At 48.8% G+C, this 12500-nt stretch overlaps 2 protein-coding genes and 1 long non-coding RNA gene across 4 annotated transcripts in view; 2 read left to right on the top strand and 1 right to left on the bottom strand.

Annotated features, from left to right (window-relative positions):
• Positions 1 to 8709, bottom strand: part of LOC135814332 (ubiquitin carboxyl-terminal hydrolase 24-like) — a 53866-nt gene extending 45157 nt beyond the window's left edge. Inside the window, exons 1-3 of the mRNA XM_065327439.1 lie at positions 8007 to 8709; positions 4605 to 4672; positions 83 to 226 (exon numbers count right to left, since the gene is read on the bottom strand). Of these exons, the coding sequence (XP_065183511.1) occupies positions 83 to 226; positions 4605 to 4672; positions 8007 to 8550 (756 nt within the window). The 5' untranslated portion in view covers positions 8551 to 8709. The remainder of the gene's footprint in view (positions 1 to 82; positions 227 to 4604; positions 4673 to 8006) is intronic.
• Positions 8710 to 8782: 73 nt separating this feature from the next.
• LOC135814335 (uncharacterized) overlaps positions 8783 to 12500 on the top strand; it is a 167749-nt gene continuing 164031 nt past the window's right edge. Inside the window, exons 1-2 of the long non-coding RNA XR_010553173.1 lie at positions 8783 to 9118; positions 9209 to 9346. This is a non-coding gene — a long non-coding RNA (uncharacterized LOC135814335). The remainder of the gene's footprint in view (positions 9119 to 9208; positions 9347 to 12500) is intronic.
• LOC135814331 (intraflagellar transport protein 25 homolog) overlaps positions 12248 to 12500 on the top strand; it is a 5233-nt gene continuing 4980 nt past the window's right edge. The window contains exon 1 of one of the 2 annotated variants that reach the window (XM_065327438.1): positions 12248 to 12500. This exon is cut by the window's right edge and continues 227 nt beyond it. The gene's annotated coding sequence lies outside the window, so the exon portion shown is untranslated. The other variant, XM_065327437.1, reaches the window with a different exon arrangement.

The following is a 12500-nucleotide window of genomic DNA, read 5'->3' as shown; positions in this document are numbered from 1 at the left end:
AGAGAGAGAGAGAGAGAGAGAGAGAGAGAGAGAGAGAGAGAGAGAGAGAGAGAGAGAGAGAGAGAGAGAGAGTACAGCTTACCACAGCCAGGACATTGAGAAGATTAACTGGAGTTGCTCCATGTTTGAGACGAGCAGCCACTAGCTCCATTAGCAGGTCGGTCATGTCAAAAATACCCTCTTGGATGTCCTTGGCCCAGCGCTGAACAGCACTAGACTTGTGTAACTAACAATACATCACATGGAGAGCAGAGAGCAGAGCACAATGAACAAATAATCATTCTCAGTTCTCAATCCCGTAAATTCCAGATACGCTAGATGATGTCACAGCGGAATGAAAACAGGCAGCTAAAATACCCTCCACAAGAGAATAAGTGAAGCACTTTAGAATTTTAGATCAACACTTAACATATTAGTAAAGTGCGCAAAAAAGCCAGCCAGCCAGTAAGTGAGAGCTAGATAGATAGATAGGTAGATAGATAGACAGACAGAGAGAGAGAGAGAGAGAGAGAGAGAGAGAGAGAGAGAGAGAGAGAGAGAGAGAGAGAGAGAGAGAGAGAGAGAGAGAGAGAGAGAGAGAGAGTGTGTGTGTGTGTGTGTGTGCACGCGTGTGTTTGTGTGTGCAAGTGTGTGCAAGTGTGTGCAAGTGTGTGCAAGTGTGTGCAAGTGTGTGTGTGTGTGTGTGTGTGTGTGTGTGTGTGTGTGTGTGTGTGTGTGTGTGTGTGTGTGTGTGTGTGTGTGTGTGTGTGTGTGTGTGTGTGTGTGTGTGTGTGTGTGTGTGTGTGTGTGTGTGTGTGTGTGTGTGTGTGTGTGTGTGTGTGTGTGTGTGTGTGTGTGTGTGTGTGTGTGTGTGTGTGTGTGTGTGTGTGTGCTTGGTACAGTAGAGGTTGGTTGCATTTTTGAGTGCTCTGACCTCAAGTCGTTTGTGTCACGTAACACAGCCCTGTCCGTGTGGTGTAGACCAGGGCAGGGCTGTGGTGACCTCCGCCAGTGGCCTTGCAAGCTACTGCGGAGTTGTTGTTGCGCACTCACTGCACAAGTAATCGGAAAGTTCATTTTGAGAATTTCGAAAATTTGAATTTGGAATGGTGAGGAGGACGACGACGAAGTCCAACCAGACAGAGAGGAGAAAGGAAGGAAGTGGTGGTGGTGGACGTGGAGCTGCTCTCGCTTTCGCGACGTGGAATGTTCGTTCCCTTGTCGAGGACTCTGGAGACGAGCTCATCCGCAGAAAGCGGCAAAATAATAATTTGTCGATCGATCGTAAATTGGATTTCTTGGTCGCGGAGCTTCGGAGATATGGGATTGCTATCGCTGCGATCCAAGAGACAAAAGTGGTTCGAGTCCGATGTCTGGAGAGCTGATAGCTATACGTTCTTACACTCAGGTCGTCGTCTACCAAATGGCGATGGTCCTGCGCGTAGGAACGAAGGTGTTGGAATTATGCTGAACCCAGGGATGACGGAGGCTTGGAGACGTGCTGGTGAGCAGTGGACCGCTGTAAGTTCGAGATTGGTTGTGGCCCGTCTCAAGCTCGCGGAGGCGGGGGAACTTCGAGTGCATGGCGAATGGCAGAGAAGGAATGATTTGTATGTGACAGTTGTGAGTGCGTACGCACCAACCAGTAAAGCTACTGCACCCGTCAAAGATCATTTCTTTACAGATTTGCAGAGGGTGGTCGATGGTGTGCCAGCCAGTGATGTTCTGTTGCTGCTTGGTGACTTCAATGCTAGAGTTGGCAGCAGCAATGACGCGGGAGACGAATGGAGGGCTGTGTTGGGGAGATACGGTCACGGTGCGCGGAATGATGCTGGTGAGCGGCTTCTGATGTGGTGTGCTACCAACGGGCTGTCTGTAATGAACACCCATTTCCAGAAACCTGTGTCGAGGCGTGGGACCTGGATGCACCCAGCTACGAAGCAAACCCATCTCATAGATTTTATCATCATGAGGCAGCCACACCGTCGCTTTTGTCTTGATGTCAGCGTAATGCGCGGTGCCAACTGTTGGACAGACCACCACATGATTCGCAGCAGGATTCTACTTGATCGTCCATTGTGCCGCAGGCCTCGCCCTGTGCCGAAACCCGCACCTATTGCTGTCGGAAAGCTGGGTGACCTGGCCGTTCGCAAGAGCTATGCTGAACAAATTTCAGACAAGCTCCCTGATACTGCTGATGCAGACACTGCAGCTGACCAATGGCAAGCAGTGAAGGATATAATGTGCAGTACAGCAGAGAGAATTCCGCTGGAGATGTCATGTTGCAGAAGAACACCGCGTCTTCACGCAAGAACTTTCGTCAGACACAACGTGAGGTGGAGAAGGCTGTAAGGAGTGCCAAGGAAACTTGGATTGAAGACATCGCATCCCAAGCTGAAAATGCTGCTAACAATTGTTCCGTTCGTTGGGCTGCAGTCCGCAAGTTGCAGACGCTCCATCAAGGCCGCCGTCCAATGCAGCCGTCTGCTGTGTATTTGGAAGATGGCACGTTGAGTGATGGACCCGAGGCTGTAAGTGGAAGATGGCTGCAGCACTTTCAGGGTGTCCTGAACGTTGAGAGTGAGTTTGACGCAGCTGTGGTCGAGATGATGGCGGATCGCCCTGTTATTCCTGAGCTGGACCAGCCACCCACTGTTGCTGAGCTGGAGGCTGCACTGCGGACCATGAAAGCGGGTAAAGCTGGCGGTCAGTCGGGCATTCTACCGGACATGGTCTTACATGGTGGCAAAGACCTACACAGTCGCATCCTGACCATCATGCGTAAATCCTGGCTCGAAGGCACTGTAGTCGATGATTGGCGTGATGCAGTGGTTGTGCCCATCCCCAAGAAGGGAGATCTACACCACTGTGATAACTGGCGCGGCATCAGTCTGTTGGACGTTGTCGGCAAGCTGCTTGCCCGTATTCTGCAGGACCGCCTCAAAGCTATCGCTGAAGATGTCTTGCCAGACTCTCAGTGCGGCTTCAGAAAGGGACGTGGCTGCGTCGATATGGTGTACGTCGCACGGCAGTTGATGGAGAAGACGTTGGAGCATGATTCAGATGCATATGTCCTGTTCGTCGATCTGAGAAAGGCGTATGACAGTATCCCGCGTGCAGCGCTGTGGCAGGTTCTCCAAAAGCTTGGTGTTCCGCCGGCAATGCTCCGCATCATTCAGTCACTCCACAACGGCATGACTGCTTCTGTTCGGGTGGATGGCAAGCTGACTGACCCGATAACTGTGCGGAATGGATTGCGTCAGGGCTGCACTCTCGCACCAATGCTCTTCAATTTGTACTTCTCTGCCGTCGTTGCCAGTTGGAGGTCCAGTTGTCCGGACGCTGGCATATCCTTTCGATATAAAGTCGGGAGGAAGCTAGTCGGTGACCGAACGGCGAAGGGCAAGCTCCTGTCATCAACGGTCACAGAATCCCAGTTTGCTGACGACGCTGCACTCTACGCAACATCTCGGCCTGCCTTCGAAGCGATGACTTCCAGCTTCATCACATGCGCAAGCAGCTGGGGCCTGACGGTCAGTGTGAGAAAGACCAAGGGTATGGCTGTGGGTGAGTCTGCTGATCGCCGTGACGTTGTTGTTGGAGCAGACACTATTGAGGTGGTGGACCAATTCACCTACCTTGGCAGTGTGCTCTCCTCGGATGGTCTTGCCTGTGCTGATGTCCGCTCTCGCCTTGCGAAAGCCTCAGCTGTGTTCGGAGCCCTCAAAGCTCCTGTCTTTGATAACCAGACCCTGTCGCTTCGCAGCAAGAGGCGTGTCTATGAGGCTGTCGTCCTCACGACCCTCTTGTATGGTGCGGAGACGTGGACCACCAAGGCAGGCCACCTCCAGAAGCTAAACACGTTTCACCATCAGTGTGTTCGGTCCATTGTGGGTATCGGTCGTCGTCAACAGTGGGATGATCGGATCTCAACGGCCACATTAGCAGCTACATTCGGTGTTGACCCTGATATCACCCGCATCATCCGTCGCCACCGGCTTCGTTGGCTGGGTCACGTCGGCAGGATGGACGACTCACGCGCACCGAAGCAATTGCTGTTCGGCGAGCTGCCTGCCCCCCGTCCTCGTCACGGCCCGAAGAAGAGGTGGCGAGATGTGGTGTCGACTGACCTGGCGGACCTCGGCGTGACCACCTGGCTTGAGAGTTGCCAAGATCGTCCCGGCTGGAGACAAGTTGCGAGTAGCACCCCACCGCCACGGCCCGCTCCTGATCCTCTTCTATGTGTCTGTGGACGCCCATTTCGTCGACCAGGAGACCTGAAACGACATGCCAAGTTCTGCGCTCGTGTCCTCACTTGAACTTTCCGACATTCGCTATCATTGCGTACGCAATGGGCAAGATCAAGGTCAAGGTCAAGGTGTGTGTGTGTGTGTGTGTGTGTGTGTGTGTGTGTGTGTGTGTGTGTGTGTGTGTGTGTGTGTGTGTGTGTGTGTGTGTGTGTGTGTGTGTGTGTGTGTGTGTGTGTGTGTGTGTGTGTGTGTGTGTGTGTGTGTGTGTGTGCATGTAATTTTAGAGGGGAGGGTTACAGCAAGAAATATTGGGAAAGTCAAGTCATGCAACAAGCAACCTTGTCATAGAAGCTGGTGTCGACTGGCTATCCATACCTTTTCAAAAGACTCTGGTAAGCATCTTGATGTAAATCTTACACAATTTTCATCTTCCTCAGCCAGGCCTTAAACAAAAACAACACAAGTCCGAATTCACAGAGGAAACAAAACCATGCAGATAACGATGCAGATAGCAAAAGCAAAATACTATCCTTTATTAGTGGCTAACTAAAAACTTTGAAAGTTTTGAACCATGGAACGCAGCTGTAAATCTACCAAGCAAGGATGCACCAACAGTACATGAGAATTGAGCGTGCAGCTCGATATGACTGCTGCCACTGTGAAATTCCTGGATTACATCGTTTGACGGCAATGATACAGTGTGGACATGCAGGATTCAAGCAGGTCACCTGCTGTGCAAGAACAGTCCAGCTGTACACTACTCTACTTCGCGCTGCTTATCTGCGTAACTATGATGTAATCCAGGAATTTCACCGTGACATACACACACACACACACACACACACACACACACACACACACACACATTAGGGAGGTTCCGGAGTACGATTTTTCGTGCCAAAATCCGTGGAGGCTCTACGGATTTTTTATACGTCGTTTTCGAGCAGTGAAAAGTTCCGGGGTACGGAACTAATGTGTTTGCCGTCATTGCCTAGATTACGATCGCAAACACGTCACATTCCCGCGCTATGCCTTTTTATTTTGAAAATTTGTACCGAAATCAAAACTTCCCGCGAAAAATCGATGTTTCTCGTACCAAATCTGTACGCGAAAAATCTTTCTGCACCCGATGACGCAAAATCTCCATACGAAGCATGGTTCGTATGAAAGCCAGTCCACACGGATTCTCGTGCCGAAAAATCGTATGGAGCACGCCTGGAAAAAATCCGTAGCGCCCATACGGATTTTGGCACGGAAAATCGTACCCCGGAACCTCTCTAATGTCAGAAGCTGCATACTCGGGTTTTCTCGTACTGTAACAGTACCACCAGAGCGCTCCGTCTCACGAGAGCGCCCGCCTTGATTTTACAGCCAGGGAAAGTAAAATCGCACGGCAGAGTGCAACGAAGTTTGTACGTTGTGAGAACCTTAGTTATAGTGTACTAAGGTCACACTTGTGGTGAGAAGGAGAGCTCTGTGCCAGAACTTTGCAGCCTAGAGAGCGTGTGTGGGCAGGCGTGTGTTTACCGCCATATTGCCAGGTGTGTCTTTACCACCATATTTATCAACCATAAGGTCACACTTAGCGGATTTTTGTGTGGAACTCCTGTCCGCCTGAAGGTACGGATTATATGAGTACAAGGTCCGTGTCGTATGACCTACAGCAGGAGACCACCTCCACAATACGAGCAGGAAAGGACGAGATGGTAGGGCGCTCTCGCGATACTTTACGGTGCATGCAGTCTTGGGCATGCACGCTGTAATGTCGCGTATAAAAAACAAGACCCGAATAGAAGCACGACTCGAATAGAAGTCGAATTTTCGAAGCACGTCGTGACACAGAAGCACACTTTGAATAGAAGCCTCGCATCGATCCAAGATGTTGCAACTCGAAACACCGTACAACTACAGGCCAAGTGCAGTACACTGCAAAGTACACGTGCAAGTACTTGCACAGGGCATGCGTGACAGTACGCACTGCACAGCGTAGACGATTGTCCACGGTGCAGGAATGCATCACTGTATGCCAGGTGCAAAGCGCACTGCTTAGAAGCATGTGTTAAATAGAAGCACATCTTTTAAATCTTCGACAAGTATGACTACTACTGTATTCACTTCATCTTGGGGGTGAGGATGGCGAAGTTGCCACACTGGGGTCTGAGCACGCCTCTCGGCACCGGAAGTAAGACTTGAATAGAAGCATGGTTTGAAGCCTGGCTTATACGATACGTAACGATAGTAAGCACCTGTTTTATACGCGACATTACGGTATACAAAACAAACAACTGCACATCTACAAACACAAACACACACACCACACACACACCACACACACACCACACACACACCACACACACACACACACACACACACACACACACACACACACACACACACACACACACACACACACACACACACACACACACACACACACACACACACACACACACACACACACACACACACACACACACACACACACACACACACACACACACACACACACACACACACACACACACACACACACACACACACACACACACACACACACACACACACACACACACACACACACACACACACACACACACACACACACACACACACACACACACACACACACACACACACACACACACACACACACACACACACACACACACACACACACACACACACACACACACACACACACACACACACACACACACACACACACACACACACACACACACACACACACACACACACACACACACACACACACACACACACACACACACACACACACACACACACACACACACACACACACACACACACACACACACACACACACACACACACACACACACACACACACACACACACACACACACACACACACACACACACACACACACACACACACACACACACACACACACACACACACACACACACACACACACACACACACACACACACACACACACACACACACACACACACACACACACACACACACACACACACACACACACACACACACACACACACACACACACACACACACACACACACACACACACACACACACACACACACACACACACACACACACACACACACACACACACACACACACACACACACACACACACACACACACACACACACACACACACACACACACACACACACACACACACACACACACACACACACACACACACACACACACACACACACACACACACACACACACACACACACACACACACACACACACACACACACACACACACAATGAGTATAAATTAACAAAGGAAAACCAGAAAGAGCGTTCAACCAAGACGAGGCGGGGAGTGAAATACTCCAGTACACATAGACAACATGTATGTAAACAAAAATGCCGTCAGCCTACATTCACAAGGGGACAACCTATGTTCTCCAGAGCTACTACAGTACAGGTTTACAGTCTCATAGCGTATCTACATCGTATCACAGAAAATAGGGTGTGTTCAAAATAATTATCCATCAACAGCTTTAGAAGTCTTGTGCACCGTTGCATGAAATACACCACACATCAAACTACAAGTACGGCTCTGATCCACTTGCTCCGGTACTAATAAGGGACACGTGTCCTCTACTATTAATATTATCGTGCACACAGCTAGTCTGTGCAATCAAAATTTTGCAATATTGCAAACATTGCACGTTTTTTTAAACTTCGAAATGTCAGCAACGCATAAAACGCCCAATGTTCTGAAGACACGGATCATCACTTACCCAACTTCGCAAGCGTAATTGTGGCTATCAGGCATTTACCCAGGGACTCGTTGCGACGAAACGGAATGGACCAGGAGTCTGTGAACAAGCGACCTTCCAATTCGTACAAATTGGTCAAAGGGAATTCACTCAAAGATGTACTATCAACCGTCCCCTGTTGCATTTCGTCTCCGCCGTCTCTAGTAGAAGGAACCTCCTGTGACTCTTCGGCATCCATTTCCACTTCAGTATTACTCTGACCAGTATCAACTTGCAACGCCTGCTCATAGCTAGGAAGACTCTCATTGGTATCGTGAAACACATCCGTATTTTCATCCGAGTTGAGCAAAGGTGGAGGTGAGTCACCATTGGAGCCGTAGTTAGTTATCTTGTCCAGCTCCATGGGCTCGTTGTTATTCGATGTACCTTGTGGCCCGTCAGTGAGGTAGGATACTGCCGTGGCCATGTCATTATCAGCAGATATCAGAGCTTGTTTCGCCTCAACATCGTTGAAGCCCATCGCAACGAGTTGCTCCACCATCTGCGCGTCGGGTGGCACGGACATTTTCGGACGATGTTCCAAGTCACTCCGAGAATACTGTTCAAAAGCTTTCCGAGGTCTTCATCGAGGACAAGTCCTCAATTCTGACGAGGACGAGCACGAACTGAAACAAAACGTTCAGTCGTCCTCGTTCACTTTTTTTACATAGCCAAATATTTCTCTGGAGGAAATGGCATAAAAACAGTTGGAAGTGCACATTTTGGAAAATGTTTTGCAAAGCCTCGCTGTTGCAACGTTGATGCAACATGAACATTCACGATCACGTTCACGTCGAAAAACATGAAAATGCGCAACTACTAACGTTAGACCCTTTGCACAATAACGGTCACGTGATCCGAGACGGGGCATCCTCGATTTTTGTGCAGAGTATCCGTTGTAATTGTTGAGCATGGTGAAACACTGTATTTTTCCATTTTGGAGATGGAGGAGAGAGTGTCGAGTGGTTTGCCATCGATGGCTGTGGCACCCGTGGACGAACTGTCAAATGAAGAATGGCCTGTGAAGGAACTGAACAGTTTTCTGCTGAATGAGGGTGCGTATCTGTCTGGAAAAAGAAGGAGTTGTTGGAGCGGTAAGTTTTCCGCATTCAGTGGATATTTCGGATTACTGTAGATTGAAATTTCTTTTTCTTTTCTCTACCTTCTCTCCTCTGTCGATGTAGAGAACACTTCTCTATGCAGAACCCTGATGCTCCTAGAACTAAGAAGGGCACCACTTCCTCGAGTGTACAGTCGTCGTGCCAAACATTTCATGCGTCCCAGTGGATGACTCGATGAGTGATGAACCTCTGTTTCCCAGAGTGAGTGCCACACCAGGCTTGCTCATCTCCAACGCAGGGGCAAGTCGCCGACAGAGGGAGCTGATGGAGTAGTACTAGTGAAGAAGCCCGTGGATAGTGTCCATGAGTTTTACTTTGGTGGCTATGTGCATAACGTGAAAGTCTGTCATATCGTGCACACAACCACAGCTCGAACTCAGATGGCCTTCCCCGCACGCCTGAGCGATGAGGCTGCGTCTCTCTGCACTTCAACATCAGCAGCTCGAGCAGCGCCAGCAAGCAGTCGATCTTCCTTGAATAGCGAAGACAGGGATGGGTCATGCCTTTCTCTCAAGCTCCAGAGTCTCTTGGCAGGACGTTCCGCGTCTTCGAAGAACGTACAGTTTGGCTCATGCATTATGAACCAGAGCCGGGATCCGCAGCCGGGATCGGGAGTCAAGACTGACGAGCGGGCCGGGAATAAAACCCGACTCATGACACTACTGTAGTCTAGACTACGACTACGAGTAGATCTACGAGTCCGACTCAAACAGAGATAAACTGTAAACAGTGTATTTATCTACTCTTGCCGTCTTGGTATTACATGACATAATTGTACTAATAGTATCACAAAGGCAGAAGAGAACAGAGACAGCCGGCTACTCGGGCTAGGTCATTGTTGTAACGCTGCGTTTCATGCACATACCGGTAGTAGTAGTAGTAGTTTATTATTTTGTTAGGGAAATCCCTACAGACGTTGCCGTCTTTTTGCAGGGAACCCTAAGTGCTCTTTGCAGAGCGAAATGAAAGCGGATGGTTGATCAGCTTGGCGACACAACATAGGCAGAGAATTCCACCGATCAGCGCCAAGGAAAGAAACAGAGAACATGCCATATCTAGTTTTAGCAGCAGGCAAAGAAATAGACGAGAAGGACTGTCCTCTAGTGCGCCTAGCTGTACAAGTAGCAGCTGATTGTAGAGTGAACATAGAGGAAAGCAGGGGACTTGTCAGCTTGTTGATACATCGGAACACAAAGACAAAAAGTCGCAAGTTGAGGCGAGACTCGAATAGCATGCTGCAAAAGGAAAGCAGTCGGGGTGCGCCTAGAAAGGCCGAAGACCTTCTTCATACCAGTGTGACTTAGTGTAACAAGGCGAGAATACAGGAAAGTGCACATACAAATTACTGGCATAGCAAAGCTAAGGCAATCCTCAGACAAGTAATTAGTTGTCTGAGGAGTGAGGATTGCCTTAGCTTTGCTATGTGCATGAAACGCAGCGTTACAACAATGACCTAGCCGGCTGTCTCTGTTCTCTTCTGCCTTTGTGGTAATGCTCCATCCTTGTGGTGTTGAGCACTCTAGGCAATCTGGGAACTCTCGCTATTACTATTAGTATTGTGTACTACAGTAATAGTATTACAATGTACTATCACGTTATCAGTAATACTGACTCTGTAGACTGTGTAGTAGATCTACCAAGCTACCAAGCTGAATACAGTCAGTGTACAAGTAAGGGCGCGTTCGACTGTTCAAATACAAAGTTGTAGTTGAAGTGTCCCATTATTAGAACGGTTTCTATCATTTACACACTTTAGACTCATTGCATTCCCAACTCATCACAACCACGCGCTCTTCAGCCGAACCATACAGACACCAGCAAGGACACTTCCGTTGAGAGATAATGTTGCTCCACGCCTCTAGACAGCTGTTTCGCTCCCTGTCGGAGCTCATCAGTAGAGGAATGCAATGTCCATGTATGCAGGCGAGGCGAGACTCACCGCCGAGATCCCCCAACGCGACAGGCTCGGTTGCCGTTCAGGATTCACACCGACCTGTCCGCCCGTCAACAGGATCGACAGCGGGAGGCCCCACTGATGCCGATGTCGATGCACACCAGGACTTGTAGTCGTGAGTGTGATACTAACAGGCCTAGTAGCATCGCCTGCATACATGGACATCGCAACATCATAATAATAAACAACATACATGTACATGTACTTTCCATTGGCATCAGTATTCCGAGTAAGATTTTCGTCGCTTGTGTGGTGTGTTTCTCCACCAATGAGCGTGTACTATGATTATTTATCGCTGTTCTCACACTTTACCATTTTAGCAGCTTGCATACATGTATGCCATTGATATATGTGGAAAGCGCGCACTTGCGCCATTTCTGGTGTATAAGAATGATCATTCCTCCATTATCATCATTATCATCCTCTACTGATGAGCTCCGACAGGGAGCGAAACAGCTGTCTAGAGGCGTGGAGCAACATTATCTCTCAACGGAAGTGTCCTTGCTGGTGTCTGTATGGTTCGGCTGAAGAGCGCGTGGTTGTGATGAGTTGGGAATGCAATGAATTGAAAATATGGCCGAAAGCTCTGTCGCAATATTTAGTTCTGCACTTTAGACTCAGTAATTTTTTATTTAGAGTTTTTCAGTGGAATTGTCATGGCGATGCCATCTCCACGCACTACAACTTACAAGACGTATAGTAGCTATTCCAAACTCTTCGAAACTAATCCACCTCCTCCATCGCGCATCGGGTGAGGTTGTGGAGTTTCGCGGAGCTTCGTTTTTGTGAAGAGGCCAATAAGGCCACCTCTTCAGAAAAACGAAGCTCCTCGAAAAGTCAAAGAGTGACAATTCGAACGCGCCCTAAGTGTCGACCACATCGAGTCCGACTGTCGTATAAAAATTCTACAACAACGTCTTGTTACTGTTAGATTTACATAATGTCTTGTTGTTGTAACGTTAGACTTTTTGTACGACTTGTTGTGGTCGACAAGACAGACTCAGTACATGTATACAGTGTACTTGAAGTAGACCTACAATCTACGTAATATTATTATTATTTTATTACAATGATTATGTAACAATCATGTCGACTGTCTGATCGTAAGTAACGTTAGTAAGTTACCGTACCGTTGGTTACTTCTTAGTATAATCGTAAGCTAGCGCTACTACTAGTACTAGTAGTAGTAGCGGCATTTCTTTCTTCTTGCCGGATCACGAATCAATCGGAATCATCCTCTTATCTCCTTCTCCTCTCATTCTAGACTACAGCCTACAGGAGTAACTGTGTAAAGGGCTGGGCTTGCGCCAAGCAGTGGCCGGGCAATAGCGACCCTAACTAGCTACAGCAGGCGAAAGGCTAGGCGCTAGGCCCCGAGCGTCGGAGACGTACGAATCGGCA

The sequence above is a fragment of the Sycon ciliatum genome, chromosome 4 (assembly GCF_964019385.1).
Source record: "Sycon ciliatum chromosome 4, ocSycCili1.1, whole genome shotgun sequence".
Lineage (NCBI taxonomy): Eukaryota > Metazoa > Porifera > Calcarea > Leucosolenida > Sycettidae > Sycon > Sycon ciliatum.
The sequence above is the reverse complement of the archived record's forward strand: the minus strand, read 5'-3'. Positions and strand labels throughout refer to the sequence as shown.